Source organism: Sturnira hondurensis, unplaced genomic scaffold (assembly GCF_014824575.4).
Source record: "Sturnira hondurensis isolate 20B ecotype Veracruz unplaced genomic scaffold, ASM1482457v3 Scaffold0018877, whole genome shotgun sequence".
Taxonomy (NCBI): domain Eukaryota; kingdom Metazoa; phylum Chordata; class Mammalia; order Chiroptera; family Phyllostomidae; genus Sturnira; species Sturnira hondurensis.
The window spans coordinates 2,284,921-2,305,150 of record NW_028091508.1 but is presented as its reverse complement, the minus strand read 5'-3'; the positions used below and the strand labels follow the sequence as shown (position 1 = coordinate 2,305,150).

The following is a 20,230-nucleotide window of genomic DNA, read 5'->3' as shown; positions in this document are numbered from 1 at the left end:
CCTACTTATATTTTGATTGAAATTACATGAAATATAGAAGTTATTTTTGGATTAATGGCATCTCTTGATTTGAGTAATCTTTTTATTCATTAATGTTGTTTGCTGCTTATTTTGGGGTTTTCTTTTGTTTCTATTTAAAAAGAAAATTGTATTCTCATCATAAAATCATACTATTGGTAAAAAGATTTTCATGAATATTTTAAAAATTCATGTTTTTAAAAAGGGAAAAATTTTTTCTTTTTGTTACTCATTAGAATATTTTTATGTATTTGCTTATTGTTCTTTCACTGATGCTCCTTCAGAGGCTTCTTTATTGCTAATCACATCATTGATACAAACTTTCTAAGTGTGATCTTTTTTCCATTTTCAACTTTTTCATTCAACCTTTGCTGCAAAACAGATCACTCCAAAACTTGTTTTAAAATGACAGTGATGTAGTCTCATGCTTCTGTGGTTTGAGGGTGTTTCTTCTGTTCTTATCTACACTCACATGGCGGGGGGCTGTCAGCTGCTCAGCTAAGATGCCTGGGACAGCTGGTCTCTCCCTGCGCATGGTCACTCTTACTCTGGACTTTACCTCATAGTGGTAGTCTCAGAGTTCCAAGAAGGCAAGCCCAGTGCAAAAGTACTTAACAAGCCTTATTTTATTTTATTCTAATGTATTTATTTTTGCTACAGTATATATTTTTTTAATTCAAAGTGAGTCAACAGTCACACACCATAAGTTCTTTTTGATACTCACTAAAATAGCGACCTGGAAAACCTGCTTTTTGTGACAAAGTATAGAAGGCTTGGTCACATTTAAATCACTGAGAACTAGATAAAATTATTACTGAAACTGTAATAATCAGTAGTATCCATAACAGTCTTCCTAGTCCTTGTTTTAATATTGCACAGTACAGTTGCTACATGGTAAACAAGTGCAGCGTAGAAGTAAAAGCAAAAGTAAACTGAAGAAAAAACACAAGTCTAGAATTGTTAAATGGTTAATAGTTTAAACTTAGTAATCAAACCTGTCATTGGGTTAATTAAAACAAATCCTTCTACACCTTGCAGTGTATGATTTAACCTTTACTTTAACACAGACAAGTTTAAAATTATCAGTAGAGATTATAGAAATGAAAAGACTTTTGCTGTGGCATGTTTGCCAATGTCCCAGTGACCAAAGCCGCTCGAACCTAGGGTCCAGGTGGGAAGGAACAATTTACAGGTATATGGATATCAGGAAGTATATTCATTGGGGGCCATTATTGTTATAATCTACCATACCTACTCTCTGAATGTTTCTGTCATTTTTTTCTCAGTGTTTTTTGAGAGCAGTTTTATGGGTGTTTGCTCCTGTGAAAATGCTTTTGTATTATTTTATTTTATTTTTATTTTTATTTTTTAGCTTACAAATTTTTTTTAATTTAATTCTTGTTCAAATACAGTTTTCTGTCTTATATTCCCAGCCCTGCCCCCGCCCCGTGCTCCCCACCTTCCTCCCATTTCCGCCCCCCTCCTCCCTCCCATTTCCGCCCCTCACCTTAGTCAGAGACACTTTTAATTATAGCATCAGCAGCATCTAGAAATGTCGAGATTTTTTAAAAATATTTTGTCATTTCTCTGAAATAAGCAATGTTCCTGACTTTCTCTTTGAATTTATATTTATAACTTAATTCACTAACACATTTTGGTTCTGTTAATAAAAGCAAGGTTTAAACAAAAGTAAATGAGAACTTTGCTTAAAGTGCGAGTGCAGCTGCTCCCGAGGGTCTCTGGCCCAGTTTCACAGCAGGAGTTCTGTGGAAAGGTAAAGTGAAAAATCTGTAGAAAAACAAAATGGCTTTGATCTTCATGCAGAAGAAACATAGGTCATGTTGGGAAAGACAAAGATCTTGTCTGTTTCAGAAAGTATTTTACATGAATATCTTTGAAAGATTGTGAAGGGTATATTATGCAAAATTTGTCAATACTACCCTTATGTGAATTCACTAACATTCTAGTTGAGAAACATGAGTATTATTTGAAAAAAAATGTCATTAGAAAAATGTTTTTTCTTACTGAAGCAAGTTGGTAAAAAGCATAGTCTTTATATTCAACACAAGGGAAAGGGGATATTTTAAGTCAGGAAAAACTCTGCATTGAAATAAAATTCCCATCATGGAATTTTAAAAATTGCTGCCCTAAGACAATATCTGTAATGCTACAGTAATTCAAATGCCAATTCAGATGACTTAAAAAACATTTTGGGGGATGGTGGTGAATTGGCTTTGTATTACTAATAGAAGTTTAAAGTCTGAATGTCCTTGATCTGGTATCTGGATTAATCTGTAACTAGTACCCATCTGTACCCATTCTGCAGTCTTATCTCTATACAGCTCCTTTATCCTGTCAGAAGGACCTTGAAAACAACACATTTATTGTGCATCTGTGCCTTTCCTGTTTATGTCCTGACTTTGAATGTGTTATCTTGCCATGTTTTGGGGTTCTTTTCAAGCTACACCTCTATGTATCTTTCCCAGATACTGCAGCCTATATAATCCCCCCCCCCAGAACCATAGGTACCTGTGGTTTGAATCAGAGATTAATAAATAATCACATACTGTTCATGTGCCTTGATTGGATAAGCCTACTGGAGGAGAGTCTTATACTTTTTTTAAAAATTTGGGCCCTCATGGCACTTTGACAAAGCCATGGGCAAACAATAATTGCATAGTGTAAGTTCCCTGATGTTAGAAGATAAAATAACTTGATACAATTTATTTCTTCTCCTTTAATAAAGGGATAAAATGGGATCTTCACTAATGATTGAAACAGCAAGAAACCCCACATGTCCTAAGGTAAGTTTAGGGTATATAACACCTAGTTAGAGTTGAAGATGACGTGAAAATACTTAAGTTGAAGGCCCTTTATTAAAGGAAAAAATTCTAGGAACCTCTTTTAATAGATTATATTGATTCCTCATATATTGAGTCATTCTATGAAAATATGTGATCTTTAGACATTTTCTATATGTAGTAAAAGTAAAATAATAAGAACATGAAAGACTGAGGCTAAAGATAAGGAAGAATTATCTATAAGGGTTAATCAAATTCAGTGAGTAAGAAAAATTGTGGCATTTTTCTCTCCTAGAAATTATATATGCCTCTTAGATATATATATAGGATTAATATACACATGGAATCCTATCTTAAAAATGTTATGTTACTAGAATAAGTCTCAGCCTGGCTTCTCTTTATTTTGTTTGAAACACAATGTGCTGAGTATTGCTTGAGTTCTATGTTCTGTGATAATACTTTTTAAGGAATAGAATTAAGGAATAGGATTTCTGCATCTAGAAATTCCATGCAGTTTGTATTTATTTTTGGATAACAAGCTGTAATCATGAAAAAAATCAAATACCGCTCCCTCTCTTGGTCTTTCACTCTTGTTTGGTTATATTTTCATTGATTCTTTAGGTATTACTTATGCACCCAAATGTGCCAGAATTGTGCTAGGCACCTTGGATTCATTAGTGAGTAAATGCAGACATGGAATTTTATAGTTTAGTAGGGCAAATTACATTAATCAAATAATCACACAAATGAAGTAAAGTTTCCCTGAAATAAGTTTTATGGAGCATAAAAACAGTTCTCTGAAAGCGTGTATTTACAGGGACTTGAGGGAAGGCTACTGCAAGGAAATGAGATTTGGGATCTCAGTGTGAAGGCTGATGAGTAGGAGTATGCCTGGCAAAGGGGAATGGCCTCTGCAGGAGAAATTCTGGAGATAGTCAGGAACTGGGGGAGTTCCTGAAGACTAGAGCCTACGGATCCAAGGACAACCTGTGAAATGAGGCTGGAGTGGTAGGTGGATCAGACCAAGCAGGGCCTTGGAAGCCATGGTACTAAGAGACATATAGTTCTTTTGGAGAAGACCCTCAGATGCATTGTATACCTCTTGTTTGTTCCCCTGAATCATCGGAGCTTCTTGTTTGTTTTTAAATCATGGGAGTTGTCAACTTTAAATAATAAAGAATAAAGTGGGTGTGGGGGAGCTTTAACCACCTCAAATTGTAATTCACGCATAAGTGGAACAGTTACCCATGTTTCTTAATTCAGCCTGTTTGTATACCAATGGGTAGAAAGATCTGTATTATAGTATATGGCCAACTTTTATTCATAGTCACCTAGAGCTGCACTTGGATCACTCATAGGAACTTGGGCTAAGGCCTTTAGTTTATATGAGAGCAAGGCACACAGGCCCCTGGCAGGGCTTGACCTGGGACTCAACAGCTTTGGCCTTCTCAATACCTTTCACTGTTTAACTTTATACTTCAGGTCATTGGTACATATTGCACGTGAATACAGCTGATATTGGTAAAATCTGAGACCCAGGTTGATGCACATTAGTTTTTTAAATAAAAATAATTATCTAGCTGCCAGTTATTAACTATGATCAGAAAGTCTTAAGAGTTTGTGTAGTCTGAGTTTCAGTTGTTAATGTTTTCAAAAAGCATAGGAACAAAACTAATTAGTAGATTTTATTGTGAAAATAGTATATTTATCTTTAGGTAGTTTTTATTTGTTGCTGCTGTTGCTGTATCTGTTGTTATGTAAAGATCTACAAATGTATGCCTTCTTGAATGTCTTCTTAAATAAATGTCAAATCATGTAGTCAAAAATACCTTTTATATTTTGCAAAATTATCTCAATCTTTGTATCTACTTCTTTATAAAGAAATACCTATTTTAAAAGGTTGGTTTAAAAGGTTGGGTTTCCATTGCTTAGTATTATGGTTATTTTTACATTTATCTTAATGGATAGACTTGTAGGTTTTAATTCATACTACTAAAAATGTTTAATTTTTATAAATCCCAAATATTGCTGCTTACAGTGGGTATTGTTCACTTTTTAATTTACTAGGTAGCTGCAGTAAGTACCATAGTAAACAGAGGGATAACGCCAAAAGCTTTTGTGTTCAGAAATTATGGTCATTTTCCTGGAGTCAACTCTCACTATTTGGGAGGCTGTCAGTACAAAATGTGGCAGGCCATCAGAGCCTCATCTGCTGCTCCAGGCTACTTTGCAGAGTATGCACTGGGAAATGATCTCCATCAGGTAAGTTGAGTCTATGGCCGATCTTTTAAAACTTTACACGATTGCTTTAGCCAGGTTGCCGAGTTGGTTGGGGAGTCATCCCATGCCAGGGGTGTCCAACCTTTTGGTGTCCCTGGGCCACACTGGAAGAAGAAGAGTTGTCTTGGGCCACACATTAAATGCACAAACACTAACAGAAACTGATGAGCAAAAAAGAGGTTTTAAGTAAATTTACAATTTGGTGTTGGGCCACATACATAGCCATCCTAGGCTACATGTGGCCCATTGGCCGTGGGTTGGACACCCCTGCATCATACACCAAAAGCTCATGGATTTGATTCCCTGTCAGGGCACAATCTTCAGGTTGCTAGATTGATCCCTAGTCAGAATGTGTATGGGAGGTGACTGATCAGTGTTCTTTCTCACATTGATGCTTCTTTCTCCTGCTCTCCTTCCCCCTTCCTCGCTCTCTAAAGTCAATAAACATATCCTCAGGCAAGGGTTTAAAAAAAAAACTTTAACCTGATTAAAAAGAATCAGCACTTAAAAAATGTCACTGAACTTAGAACAGATCAACCAAGGAGGCTACTTCTTTATGTTTCCATGTGGTAGAAGATGTATGGTACAAGATTTTTTGTTGTTATTGTTTGTTTTTCTTTAAATTAACAAGCCTTCCGGCTCAAAGAGCATATTGTAGGAAAGATTCTTTGTATTTTCCATAACATGATTCATACCCAGTTACGATAAAGATTGCCTTTCCAAATGTGACAAAAATTAAAAATGAAACACAGTTCCTGGAAGTGCAGAACACAATCTGTTTGACAATTTGGGTGGTCACTTAAAACAGTTTTTTCAGTTATTGTTGACATAGAATATTATGTTAGTTTCAGTTTTACAACATAGTAATTTAGTAATTTATTTGTAGACATTTATGTAACTTAAAAAGTGATCCCTCTGATAAGTCTAGTACCCATCTGACACCATAGATATTGTATTATTGACTATATTCCCTATGCTCTACATTTGGCGGTCGTGTTTTGAATGAGAGGATGTAATAAAATAATAGTAAACACTTCAGTTACCTATGTGCTAGACATTATATAGTCCTTTGTATGCATTATCTCATTTAATGATCACTGCTTATGAGGTAGAGTTATTTCCATTTTACAAATAAATTTGAATCTTTAGAGAGGTCAAGTAACTGGACTAGGATCAGAGCTATTAACTAATAGGATACTTTCTGTAATTACACTCAAAATTTATGGCTAAATGATATATAAAATTGAATATTTCTGGTAATTCATTCCTTTTCTGTTATATAGACTCATTTCCTCCCATCCAAGTACTAACCAGGCCTGACCCTGCTTAGCTTCCGAGATCAGACAAGATCGGGTGCTTTCAGGGTAGTATGGCCATAGACGACTCATTTCCTTATAATTTTTTTTCTCTGTTAAAAGTGTTTCCCACTTTGTGTGGAATTCTTAAATCATAACTTATATTAAGTGATAAAAGCAATAAAGGTTTTGAGCTAATAGTGCTGAAATTTATATATTTTTATATGCTGAATTTTTTATATAATATTCCACTTAAAGTTAATCTCATTTGATGTAATCAGTAGCTTTAGCTTTCCTCTTTAGTCAATGAAGTATATGGCATGCTCTCTCTATTTGGTATTCAGATATATGTTGAGAAAAATAAACTAAAATTTGGACAATTTTCAGATGTTATTAAAAACATCAAAGGGGGGCATGGCTGGGAATATAAGACAGAAAACTGTAGTTTAACAAGAATTAAATAAAAATAAAAATTAAAAAACATGTATAGATCTTCTGTCTAAACTACATGTCAACTATATAATTTTAATTTATATGTGTCAGTGTTTAATAATATTTTTATCAATTTTTTCTATTTTTCATATAGTAGCTTAAATATGTTTTTAAATGTGACTGTTAGCTCTCATTTTGTTTCTGTGTTTGTAGTTAAAAGATTAAAGTAGGACTCCTTTTGTCTTTGGAGTCAATTCTATTTCTTTGTCAAATCAGTCATTGTTGAATTATAGAAGACACTTTCCCTTCTTTCTCTTCTTTCTTCCATCTTCTCAAGACAGAAGCTATGGAGTTTTTCTCACATTGATTTCAGATCTTATTGGTCAAAATAAATTTTTATTTTAATATGTAGCTTGCTGTTTTTAAGAACTATTTCTCTCTATTCTTACCATGTCATAAATGATGAAGTAACAGTGCATTCAAAATATAGTGGTTAATTTTCATAACTTTAAGGTGGTTGCTATATAACCATCTTAAGGCGAGGGATTAGCCAAAAAACATGCATGCATATCCCGAAGACAGCATAACCCCTGGGTACAGACAAGTGTGGCAGTGCCCTGAGGGAAGGAGAGCTGGGGCGGAGGCTGGGTGGCAGTGGACAAAGGCATTCGTTATAGTGTCAATAATAAAAATAAAGTTAAAAACAAAGGTGGTTGTCACGCTACAAAATTGCCATTATGGCAAATATTAGTGAAAGTCTCAAGTAAGTCACTGCACTTCAGAAGCATATGTTCCCAGATTTTCTTTTTATTTTTTATCTGAGAAGTAGTAGTTCTAAAGTTTAATTTGGCCCTGTAGAGTGCATGTAACAAAAGTAATTTAGTGGTTCTATTTCATTTCAGATAGGTCAGTGATACTTCTTTTCATGCTTAGCCATTTCTGTTTTGATGACCATAATCTTTGAATTTAGGTTGAAATAACTTCTATAAATTTTATGTAAAGCATATGAACACATGTACAGAGAATGCGTTTTTACGTAAATGGTGACCGACTTCAGAAATATTGGCACGTGGAATTTAATAGGAATATTCAAAGGGAATCTAGACTCTAAACAAACCTTAAGTAATATTTTCTTTACTGCCTTCTCTTCCAATCCTTGAGGAAAAATGGGGCATTTTTCTCTTCAAAAAATACTATGAAAGATTGATTAGCATATTCTACAGTATGAATGATCTTGATTGCTTAAACAAAGAAAACATTTAAGCAGTTTCTTTTCAGTTCTTCAAAAGTTGCCAAGAAGTTTAAAACTAAATGTAGTAAAATGTACTTACTACAATCCTCTTATCTGTTAAGTTCTTTGGAATGCTCAGTTATCTCCAGTCTCATTTTTAAAACTACTTTTAATTGTCATGTGTGACACATGTTTTAATGTATAAATTACTTCATATCCTTTTTGGAATCAGGAGAGTATAAACTATAGATTAGCATTCTATTTCAGCAGTTTTTGAAGGTAGTGCTATAATTGATTATGTTTTGGAAGACAGCTGTGTGTACAGAAGTGGCCCTCAAATGCTGGAGGAGCTGAGAGACCAAAGAATGGAGCAGACAAGTCCAGCTTGTAGGTTCAAGAGTTTAATAGGGGACTTATATACAGAAACACAGTCCTGGGCAGTAACAACATGAAATGGATCCCTACAACTTCACCCCCCATACCATGTGCTTATATGTCTGAAGCAAGGAGAGTGCTCTGATAATCAGAGGTATGAAGTACTGGGAAGCCCTGGTGCCAGAGATAGACGAGTCAGGAGAGAGACAATGTTGAATGCAACTTGCCCTGGAGAGAGAACTACTGGAAATCCTGTGATCAGCCCAGAGCTCTGTGTACCTATTCTACCAGTCACCTGGGGGAAGCTGAGAGACTCAAGGATCCTCATTTACCCAGATGTCAAGATAAGGTGGAGTCATTTATGTTTTCACACAAGGCAGACGGACAAATTTCATTTGCCTTTGATTACAAAGAGAATATTACAGGTTTATTACGTATCCTAGAACATTATTGTCAACCCACGGTCATAGGAATAAATTCAACATCAACAGAAATCCCTAATTTGGGGTGCAATAAAAAATGAAACTTTATTCAGTACAAACAGTTCAATTATGATTCAGAACAACTAAGAATAGCTCAGTAGTATTACAGCTAAATTATGAAGAAGCACAGCTGTGAAATAGGATGGCTGGGAGGTACTGGGTGGGGCCAGGCCCCTCTTTGGCTAGATGGCTCTGCTCTGCTTGTGTTTGGTCCACTCAGGCCTGCTATGCCTGCTCCTCCCTACCTGTTCTTCTCTGCTCTGATGGCAAGATTTCTTTGGTGTTTCAGCTACAGTCTGGGACATGGCCCTCAGTCTGTGGTGGAAAGGGAAAGTGTGGTCTCAAAGCCAGAAGGGAGCTGACTTATATAGAAGTCCCCACCCTTGGTGCTTGATTGGTCTGCCCTCAAGCAAATAGGACTCCAAATTTTCCCAGTTTGATTGGTCCAAAAAGCACTGCCCTGATAGGTCAGGATAAAGCTGCTCTGATTGGTTGGTGAAAATACTGATAGGGGATATAGGCTCACAGCTCCAATTTTGGATAGGGAAAAAGCCTCAGTCTTATTGGTTCAAGTAATATTCCAGGAACTCCTTTTTAAGGGCTGGCTCAGATGGCAGAAACCCAGTGTAGGCAGTTCAGTGCTGGAAGCAGGCAATTTAGTGCAGGATTTTCCCTGAAGTGTGATTTGTATGAAAAGCCCCTATGGGGAAATGGCTGGTAGGCTCTGTTTTTTTAAATCTGAATCCAATTAAACTACTGAGAGCCCTTCTTAGTAGGTATTTTCTTTCTCATTTTTCATATTATAAAGTGGGAAGAATTACTTTTGAGTAGTTTTCAATGTATTCTCACTTCCCTGCCCAACTAGCATCATATTTATCTTGAAATAGTACTTTCTACATAAAGTTATTTCCCCTTCCCTCCTCTCTCTACATCTCTCCCCCCCAAAAAACCTGCACAGATTTCATGTATACAATTTGATGAATTTAGGCATAATAGATATAACCCTTTTGTTCCCTGTCTTTAGAGAAAAGGCCTGATAAATTGCTTGCATTAGGGATTTTGATGACAGTCTCATATTTTTTTGGCCTTATTTACATTTTAAAAGGTTATGTTCAGAACTCAGAATGCATTAACCTAAAGGGAATTATGATACTTCATAAAAATGTTCTAGGTTAGGAGTGTTTTTAGCAGAGAGTCTGCCTAGCACCTGCCAAGCTGTGTGTCTGCCAGGCCACAACTATTAATTTTTGTTAAAATGTAGTGAGCACTTACTCAGTTTTAGGCACTGTGTTAGCCATGAGAAATATAAAGACTTTTAATCAGTGCTAGCATATTGTTTTTATTTCCTGGATTCTACCCTCAAGCTAGAAGATTATAAATACAGTTATAGAATGAGATGATAAATTCAATAATAAAAATTAGTATGGCCTTAAGAAGTAGTATAGAAGATGTGATTTCTTCTGTCAGTATTAGCTTTACAAAGATGTTTTGATCTGAACTGATATATAAAGAATGAATAATTGATTAGGATAGAACCAGAAGGGGAGGACAGCATGGGGAGTGATTGTGTAATAGTTACAGAGTTTCTGTTTAGGGTGGACAACATTTTGGAAATAGGTAGTGATAATTGTTGTAAAATATTTTGAATGTAGTTAATGCCACTGAGTCATAAACATGGTTTAAAACACCAATTTTATGTTACATATATATATTTTACCATGATAAAAAACAAACTTTTAAAAAAACTTCAAAGAAGATGATATGATTAGGAGACATTTGTGTTGTCCATTGATTATTTTCTGGTAGGTGGTCTGATTTATGATTTGAAAAGATTAAATATGCATTGAAAGTAATTAAAAAGTGCCTAAAATTTAGGCCATTAAGTACATGCACAATGTTTATAGGTAAAATGTAATCCTGCATATACCTCTGAAATTATTCAGTCAGTATGTTTTTGAAGTCTTTTTTACCTCAGCACCTAGCAATGTGCCTGGCAAATGCCAAGTACACAATAAATAAATAAATGTGAATTTGACTACTTAAAGGAATGGAAAGGCTCCATAAAATACCATAAACATAACATTTGCCTAATGACTTACTGAGAGACGCATCTGACAAAACTAGGATAACTGTAAACAGAGTTTAAGGGATGCTGAGCCTCACCACTGCAGTGAGAGAGAGTACCAAAATATTAACTTCAGCACTTTTTTGAGGGAAAGCAGGTAAAGTGTAAAAAACAGGAATTTACTTTGAAGCATGGCAACTTTTTGTTTTGGGATTGATCTTCCTGTTACCAATTCTTGCTAAACCTTGTGTGTCTCTTCTTTTCTCCCTTTTGTTTTTATCTTATTCTTCATAATATAATAATGAAGTGTTTTATTTAATATACCAGATGATTAGAAGTTATGCAGAGTATTACTATAGAATTTAAGATAAAAATAGTTTAATAAAAAGGTAACTTTTGCTGAATTAGCAATCAAAGGTTAACTCTATTATGGGATCGGTATCATTCTAATGTACTATTAATTGAAAACAAAGCAAAAAGTTAAAAAGATAAAATTTGACCTGAGAAAACCTTTAGAAAATAATTATTATTACCTCTATTTAAGGAAACTAAGTAGATATTTAGAAAGTTAAACAATACAAGTTCCCAGTCAATTCATGACTTTCAAAAGATCACTAAATTTAAAAATAGGTTTTTTTAGCTGGTGAATGGCTAAACTGTTACATTTGAATAATTAACTATTGCTCAGCCATAAAAAGGTATGAATTACATGGATGAATTTCAGAAGCATTCTCTAGGTGAAAGGAACCAGACTCAAAAGATTATGTGCTATGTGATTCTATTTATTTTGATAACAAAAGGTAATGTGTGACCTTGGAGAGTAGGGGGAATAGTTTTTGTCAATAAGAGGATTACGGAACTGAGAATCCACGGTACTGTAAAGATGTGAAGTCATGTTGGGTAATATAAAGGATTTCTTCCTTTTGCACATGGGCTGGCAGAGGGCAGAAAGCCATGGCTCACAGCCATGTCTATGAGCCATATGCTGACCAACTTGTTGAATAGGAGTGACTGGTAGGTGACAATGATACTGGGGAAGTGGCGGTGTAGTGGAATAGCAGAGTCTTTAAAGAACATGAAGGTCAGTGGGCCTAGTGCACTAAGAACTTGTCCCACTCACCTTAGTGATCGGTTGTAGCAGGTACCGTCTCACTTCATCTGCTTCAAACGGCACACACAGGAATCACGCTTTTGGGGCTGTCATATAGAGTAGGTAGGCATTTAAGTTTTTAGTGAATGAACTGAAACAATCTACTTGGTCAGAGAAGGCTTACTTCTTACAGTCTGAACTTGCACTTTGATAAGTTTAGTTTAGGATTCTGATGTTTTGTGCATATTCTCTGCCATTCTGTGAGTTTAGGAATGACTCAGCTATTACTATTGCATTTAACTATCTCACTAAAATTTACACTGAAAATTGGGCCTGTTGAGTCTATAATAAAGACTATAGTCTTTATATAGTCTTTTTATTGTACTATAATAAGTACAATGCTAGCGTGTGGGCTGCCTTTTTGTCATTGTGCTCCTGGTACACATTTCCTTCTTCCTGAGTGTGAAGAAAGGAGGAAAGTTTCACCTTTTTTAGCACACCTCCTGCCAGTTGGGGGGCAAAGAAGGTGAACCCAGCCTTCCCGCACTCCCATCATTTTTTTCCTGTCCCAGACCTGGGTTATTCACAAACCATCTTTCTATCGTTTCTAGGTTTCAGAGACAATTGCAGTTTAAGCACATTTCAGCCACAAAGTGACATTCAGGAAAGGAGCCAAAGACCTGAAATATGGTGGGCCTGTGTCCCTATTGACAAGAGATTTCTTTTAAAAGAATTACCTTTTCTCATGAAAGTCACAAATGTGGAAACATAAGACAGTCTTTTGAAGAGAGGTAGTTAGAGAGTGGAGGAGGCTGGCAGCTCAGGAAGGTAGAGGTTAGATTTGAAGGCAGCAAACAACCCACTAAAATGGCAAACAGAGCCAACACTGAGAACATGTGCTACAGCAGCTTTTCTGAGAGTCCACACAGCCCTGTGTGTTCTTGTTCTCATTCCAAAGGTATCATAAAGCTGTATGTTGGGGGTGAATGACATATGCCATGAGAAAGGACCATTAGTCTCCCATTGGGTATTCCTTAACTGAAGAGCCAGTCAACGTTTCTGGAAAGTGTGGTTCTATTTTGGAACATTTCTGTGTTCCTGCCATCAGTGTAATCTCAACAACTTGAACCAGGCTGTTATTTGAGATACCTGTTTTTGAGAAAGTTGTTCTGGTAATGTTTAAAATGAGTTATAATTACCAATGATTTGTGAAATAAGTATGACCCCTCCTAAAGTAACCGAATGTAAGTACACAAAAGGTTGGAAGTGTTTCTCCTTCACAGTCCATAATATATTTTGGTAACAGTAGTAAACTTCATTAGCAGAGCGAAGTCCTGCATAATGTTTTTAATGGGGCCTTAAGCTAGAGACCACTAATACTGACAGTAGTGGAGGTTTCGGGTAGATGATGTTTCACAAGGAAAGGAAGCCACTTGGGAGAAGTTTCTTTGATCCTTTGATAAACTATTTCTGTAAAAAGGCGGGCAGATGATTACCTCTCTCCAGGTTGGGTTGCTGCATGTTCTTTTTACCTTTATTAGAAACTGGCAGATTATTTGAAAGGAAAACTTGTTAAAGTTCTAGGGCCAGTACTAAAATTTGCTATTGTGCTCATGTAAAATTGTGTGTGTATCTATAATCAAAATAATACCTAATCATAAAATTTTGGAACTGGAATGGACTTTACAAATTATCTAGTCTAACTTTATTTTTTAAAGTATGGTGCCTCAGCACCATAATAAAAAGGTGATGATTTTTTATTATAATAAAAGATTATAATGTTTTTAAAATAAAAGATTTAAAATGTTTTTAAAACTTTTTAAATGGTACATTATTTTTGTAAAGTTTTATTTATATTTTATTTTATTTTTTTTTAGAGGGGGGAAGGGAGGAAAAAGAAAAGGAGAGAAACATTGATGTGAGAGAGGAGCATCAACTGGTTGCCTCTCGTACGCACCCATCCAGGGATCAAACCTGCAACCCAGGCATGTGCCCTGACTGGGAGTAGAACCTGTGACCTTTCCCTTTGCAGGTTGGTGCCCAAGCAACGGAGCCTCACCAGTCAGGGCACTTTAAAGGAACCTTTTGTTATTAAATAATATGTTGTTGAATTTATTAAATAGTCCAGCTTTCCCTGATAGTTTTAAACTATAATTTTTGTTTTCATATTTCTAAAATAGAATTTTACTTTTAAGAGTTTTGTGTTATGTTTTCTTGTATTTTGCAGGATGGAGGTTTGCTTCTGAATAATCCTTCAGCATTAGCAATGCACGAGTGTAAATGTCTTTGGCCAGACGTCCCATTAGAGTGTATAGTGTCCCTAGGCACTGGACGTTACGAGAGTGATGTAAAAAACACCATGACATATACAAGCTTGAAAACCAAACTGTCTAATGTTATCAACAGTGCTACAGATACGGAAGGTTAGTTGTTTGCTACCTTAGAGCACTTCAGCTTCTGACTCGAGCTTTTGGAAAACGTGCTGCTGCTTACTGCAAAAGAGTGTGTGTTATGTCTGTATTGTAAGCTTAGGAAGCACGTGGGAGCAGGTCTTTTGTTTTTATTTCTCCCCACTTATTTCTTCTAAGTGACCCTAGAATAGAGACTCTTCTCCATGTGGGAGTTAGGCCCTTGCCTATTTGGAGTTGGAGGAGTACCTATAGCTGGGTTAGCACAAAGGCTTAGTTGGAGACTTGTAAGCCATTTAAGAAACTGGTAATGAAAAGGAGTCAGGTTGGTCCAAATATACACACACAATAGTGAGAGAATTAGAATACTCCCAGCATTAGATTATTTAGTAACATGGAGACAAACTGGAATTAGAGTAAGGTCTTCTGCCCTTGATGCTCCTTTAATCTAGTCTTCATACACGAAAGCTGAAGTGATTTTTTAAAAAACGTAAATCATGTCTTTTACCCTGCTCAAAACCCTCTAGGCTTCCCATCAACTTAGAACCAAATCCAGAAGGCTCAGTCCCTGAAATTTACCAGGCCCTGTAAAACCCAGCTTTTGACTACGTCTCTTCCTCCTCCCCTTCCCCCACAAAACGGGTCCCTTTTATAACATATCCACCTGCACTTTAATTTTTACTGTTCCTCAAACTTGCTAAGAAGTCTCCTGCCTCAGGATCACTACATTGGCTGTATTCTCTTCCTACAAGGCCTTTCCAAGATAACATGCCTGATTCATTCCTCATTTTATTCAAGTCACTGCTCAGATATTATTCACTTAGAGACCTTTCTTCACCACTTTCTTGCTCCCTCACCATTCTCACTCTAACACCTTATCCTGTTTCTTATTTTCAGTTTCTTAAAGCGTTTATCTCATTTGGATGTATGTTACGCATTTGCTTGTTTAATTGCCTGTTGTCTCTCTGTCTTACAAGAATGTGAGGCAGGAATTGATCCAGTTGAATATGTTGATTTCAGTGTCTGGTACTTAGTAGACAGTCAGTATTTGTTGAATTTCTAGTTTTGGACTTGAGATCTCAATCTCCTTGTTTTACTATTTTATTTTTAAATCCTATGTGAAATCAATTATTAAATTTTTAAAAGGAATTGTTACCACTTAGCCCCTTGCTTCTGAATCTCACTTTTTCTTATTAACATATTATTAGCTAACTCATTTGCCTACATAAGGACCCTAATAACCCACAAAGGACTTTCATCTATTCAATGATAACCCAAGAAAAGCTGACATATGTACTGGTTTTTTCACTATGTGAAATTTGGGGGTCAAATCAGTAAAATACTCTTACTCTTACTGCAGGCAATTTACTGAGAAAAAGATAAATTATGCAGCTTTTCATATTAAACACGTACCTTGTACAAACCCTATGATGAGCTCACTTCAGATTTTGAAGAAACGTGAAAGGCTGTCATTCTAGACTTATTTCACTCTCGTTAATGAAGAATTTATGTGGCTGTGCAAAGGACCTAAAATAGCCAAGACAGTTTTGAAAAAGAACAAAGTTGGAGGAAAGCAAGGGACTGTGTTATTTGCATAAAGATCGACATAGATCAGTGATACATGATAGAGTACAGAAGTTGATGTATACATGTAAGCTCAAAAGATTTCTGAGAAAAGGAAATTTTCAACAAACTGTACTGGAATAACTAGATAGCTGTATTCAAAAAAGATCGAAATTTGACCCTTTATTACGTACATAAAAATTAACTTGAATGGATCGTGAACCTAAGCATGACAGCTACAATTGTAAAACTTCCTAGAAGAATACCCCAGAGAAAATATTAATGGCCTATGCTAGCTTAAATTTTGTAAATGTAACACAAAAAGCATGAACCAAAAGAAAGTAAGTTAGACTTCATCAAATTACAAATTTTGCTCTTTCAAAGACACTTCTTTATCTTTTTTTAAGATTTTATTGCTTTATTTTTAGAGAGGGGAAGGGAAGGAGACAGGGAAATATCAGTGTGATTGCCTCTCGCACGCCCCCTGCTCGGTACTTGGCCTGAAACCCAAGCACATGCCCTGACTGGGAATCAAACCGGCAGCAACCCTTCGGTTCACACGCTGGGCCAGCTCAATCCACTGAGCCACACCAGCCAGGCCTCAAAGATACTTCTGATAATGAACAGACAAGCTACATGCTAAAATAAAGTATTAGTAAAATGTATATCTGATCCATTATCAGAAATATATAGTCATACCCAAAATATATAGAGAATTCCTATATCTATAAAGAATATATAAAGAAGAAAACAAGAAATTCAGTAAAAAATAATGCCCAAAATACTTGAACACACACTCCATGAAGATGTACAGATGGGTGATTAATAGGTATCTGAAAGACTTCTCAACATCCTTAGTATTAGGGAAATGAAAATTAAAGCCCCAAGATACCACTACACATTCTCCCAATGGCTAAATTTAAGACTGACAATACTAAGTTTTGGCAAAGATACGAAGAAGCAGTGGGAACTTGGGTGTATTAATGATTGGAATGCAAGATGGTATAGCTTTTTGGAAAACAGTGTTGCAGTTGTTAAAAAAATAAACATACTTTTACCACTTTCATCCCCTGGTATTTACCCTAGAGAAAGAGAATCATTTATCTGCAAAAGATAAAGTGCAATTTATTTACTTGGGTGTAACTGTTTATAGGAGTATTATTTCTAATATCTAAAAACAAGAGAAATAACTGGAGAGAACAAATTATGCTAAATTTTACAATAGAATACTAGTCAGCAATAAAACGGAAGGAACCATTTATACATGCTAAACCTAGGTAAATTTTAAAAGCATCTAGACATAAAAGGGCTGTATCCTTAGGATTCTATTTATGTGAAATTCTAGAAAAGGCAGAGGTAAGGGGAAACCAACTGCAGAGTCCTGAAGGACTTTGGGGGATGAAGGAAATGTTCTATGTCATGATTGTTTTGGTGGTTACATGGAAGTGTATACATTTGTCAAATCGTGTCGAATTACATGGGTAAACTTGGTAAATTTTATTGTATGTAAATTGTGCCTCAACAAACATGATCCCAGAAAACTAAAAACAAATATAGGAGATTGGAAAGGCATTTCAGCTGTGGCTAAAATTTGGTATGACCAAAAACAGAGAGAAGAGAGTATTGGATCAAGTATCCTAACTTAACAGAACTATAGAAAGTATTCTGGGAGTTAAGTTTTATTATATAGTTATATGTATTATTATGGATTTCTTTTCTACTGTTAATTAGCTGGAATGATGAAATAAACGAGGTTTTGTANGAATTACATGGGTAAACTTGGTAAATTTTATTGTATGTAAATTGTGCCTCAACAAACATGATCCCAGAAAACTAAAAACAAATATAGGAGATTGGAAAGGCATTTCAGCTGTGGCTAAAATTTGGTATGACCAAAAACAGAGAGAAGAGAGTATTGGATCAAGTATCCTAACTTAACAGAACTATAGAAAGTATTCTGGGAGGTAAGTTTTATTATATAGTTATATGTATTATTATGGATTTCTTTTCTACTGTTAATTAGCTGGAATGATGAAATAAACAAGGTTTTGTAGTTTTCTCTGAAAGAAGATAACTTTTAAAAAAACATTAGATCACTACAGAAGAATAACTGGTTCCTTATCCACCCTGTTCTCTCTCTGTTTTAACAGAAGTCCATGTAATGCTTGATGGTCTGTTACCTCCTGACACCTATTTTAGATTCAATCCTGTAATGTGTGAAAATATACCTCTAGATGAAAGTCGGAATGAAAAGCTGGATCAGCTGCAGTTGGAAGGGTTGAGATACATAGAAAGAAACGAAGAAAAAATGAAAAAACTTGCGAAAATACTAAGTCAAGAAAAAACAACTCTGCAGAAAATTAATGATTGGATAAAACTAAAAACTGACATGTATGAAGGCCTTCCATTTTTTTCAAAATTGTGATGAGTGTTTGCGTGTATTCCCATAATGAAGGCCTATTCGGAAGATCCACCGAATTCAGTGAGGAATCGTGGGGTTCAACATTAGTTAACTTTGAAATATTTATGAATTCTTGGGGATCCCCAAAAAGACAGGGCTTGGACCAGCTTGCACAGCACAGGGGGTATACTTGGTTTCAGAATATATAAGGAAATTAGGTTTTTATGGTGTTAATAATTAACTGTGCTTTAGGAATATTATTGTTGTGTTAGTTGGTTGTAGTAAATATTGGTGTTACATTGTTTGATGTTTGAAAATTTATTAATATATGTGCCAAACAAGAACTGAAAATGATCATACTTGATATTTTTTCTGTAGTCACCATAATCATGTTGAATTTACTTGATCACTAATATTCTTCTATGTGGAAAAAAGCTAATTACTTAAATTTATATCACATGTTTTTATCAGCCACATTCTACAATCAGAGTGTTGCCTTTTGCTGTAATATCATTTAAACATATAGAAAATTGGAATTTTCTTTGTCAAAGGACTTTTACATTGAAAATATGGAAGAATCAGACACAGTTTTCTATTCCAACTTATTTCAACATCGTTTGATTAAAAATTAAAAGTTTAAGAGAGATTTCAATCACTTTCTGCCCTTAAAATTTCAATGTAATTCTGTATGTTAACTTTTCTAAGTGCTAGCTTATTATTCACTGTTATAAAATTATTTGAATTTACTAAGAAAATATCCCTATCAATAACAAGAATAAACTATTGAAATAATTTATTGTTAAAAGGCTAATATCATTTTAAGATTGTCTATTGTTTGTAACATAGCTCCCCATCTCTTTGTGGCATTTGAATATACCGGTTAACAGTAGTATGCACTAAAAAATGTTAGTCTTGTTTTGCCATATTAACTCCTTTAACTGTCTGGATTTCATAGAAATTAATAACATATACCAACTCAAATCATTGTTTATGCCAACCAAATTCATCTCTGTTGGATTATCTAGCTGCCTTGTTAATCATGTTTAGATTTGTGAAGAAAATGAAAAAAGGTAAGTGCCCTTTGCTTTGTACGTATAGACTAAAGCTAACAACTTCTTTTGCCCAGACTGTCGCATTGCTTCTTTGCAACACTGGTTTATAGAGTACGATGTGGCTCTGAGTGCTGAGGGGAGCTGAGAGTCTGAATGCTAATCCCACCTCCACTGCAGAGTCCTGTTTGTGACCTGGAAGAGGGCAGAAACCTTTCTGAGTTTCAGATATTTCATTTGTAAAATTGGGAAAGCTAGCTCTAAAATATTAAAATATTATTTACATTTCTATATAGCAACCTAAAAACTAATCTGTAAATGTACAAGCAAAGTATAGGAAGAGATGTGAGAATGAATTTTCAGTACCACACAGGTAAAATATGTTTTTTTAATAAGTAAAGAATATTTGAGAAATAAAATGTAATAAATTCTCCAACTTATCAGTTCTGTAAAATATAGAGAATAAGAAGTACAGATGGGCATTACAGACTAGCCATGGGGATATGAAGTACCAGTATACGAAATGGAATAGCTAAAGAACTTATACGTGTGACCCATGGACGTGAACAATGGTGAGAGCATTGCCTGAGGGAGTGAGGGGGTGCTGGGTGGAGCGGGAGCTAAGGAGCAGAAATCAGAACAACTGTAATAGCATAATCAATAAAATAGAATTAAAAATACAGAAAGAATAAAAATTGTTTTGTTGCTCAGGCCTTCTTGGATGTCTCAAAATGTTTATC

At 35.3% G+C, this 20,230-nt stretch overlaps 1 protein-coding gene across 4 annotated transcripts in view; it reads left to right on the top strand.

Annotated features, from left to right (window-relative positions):
- The window catches only part of PNPLA8 (patatin like domain 8, phospholipase A2), a 55,563-nt gene extending 36,025 nt beyond the window's left edge, over positions 1–19,538 (top strand). For 3 of the 4 annotated variants that reach the window (XM_037070610.1, XM_037070611.1, XM_037070608.1), the window contains exons 7-10: positions 2,765–2,822; positions 4,887–5,081; positions 14,297–14,492; positions 18,191–19,538. In XM_037070610.1, the coding sequence (XP_036926505.1) occupies positions 2,765–2,822; positions 4,887–5,081; positions 14,297–14,492; positions 18,191–18,465 (724 nt within the window). In that variant the 3' untranslated portion in view covers positions 18,466–19,538. Of the gene's footprint in view, positions 1–2,764; positions 2,823–4,886; positions 5,082–6,382; positions 6,425–14,296; positions 14,493–18,190 lie in introns of those variants that run through there. The other variant, XM_037070612.1, reaches the window with a different exon arrangement.
- The last annotated feature ends 692 nt before the right edge of the window (positions 19,539–20,230 follow it).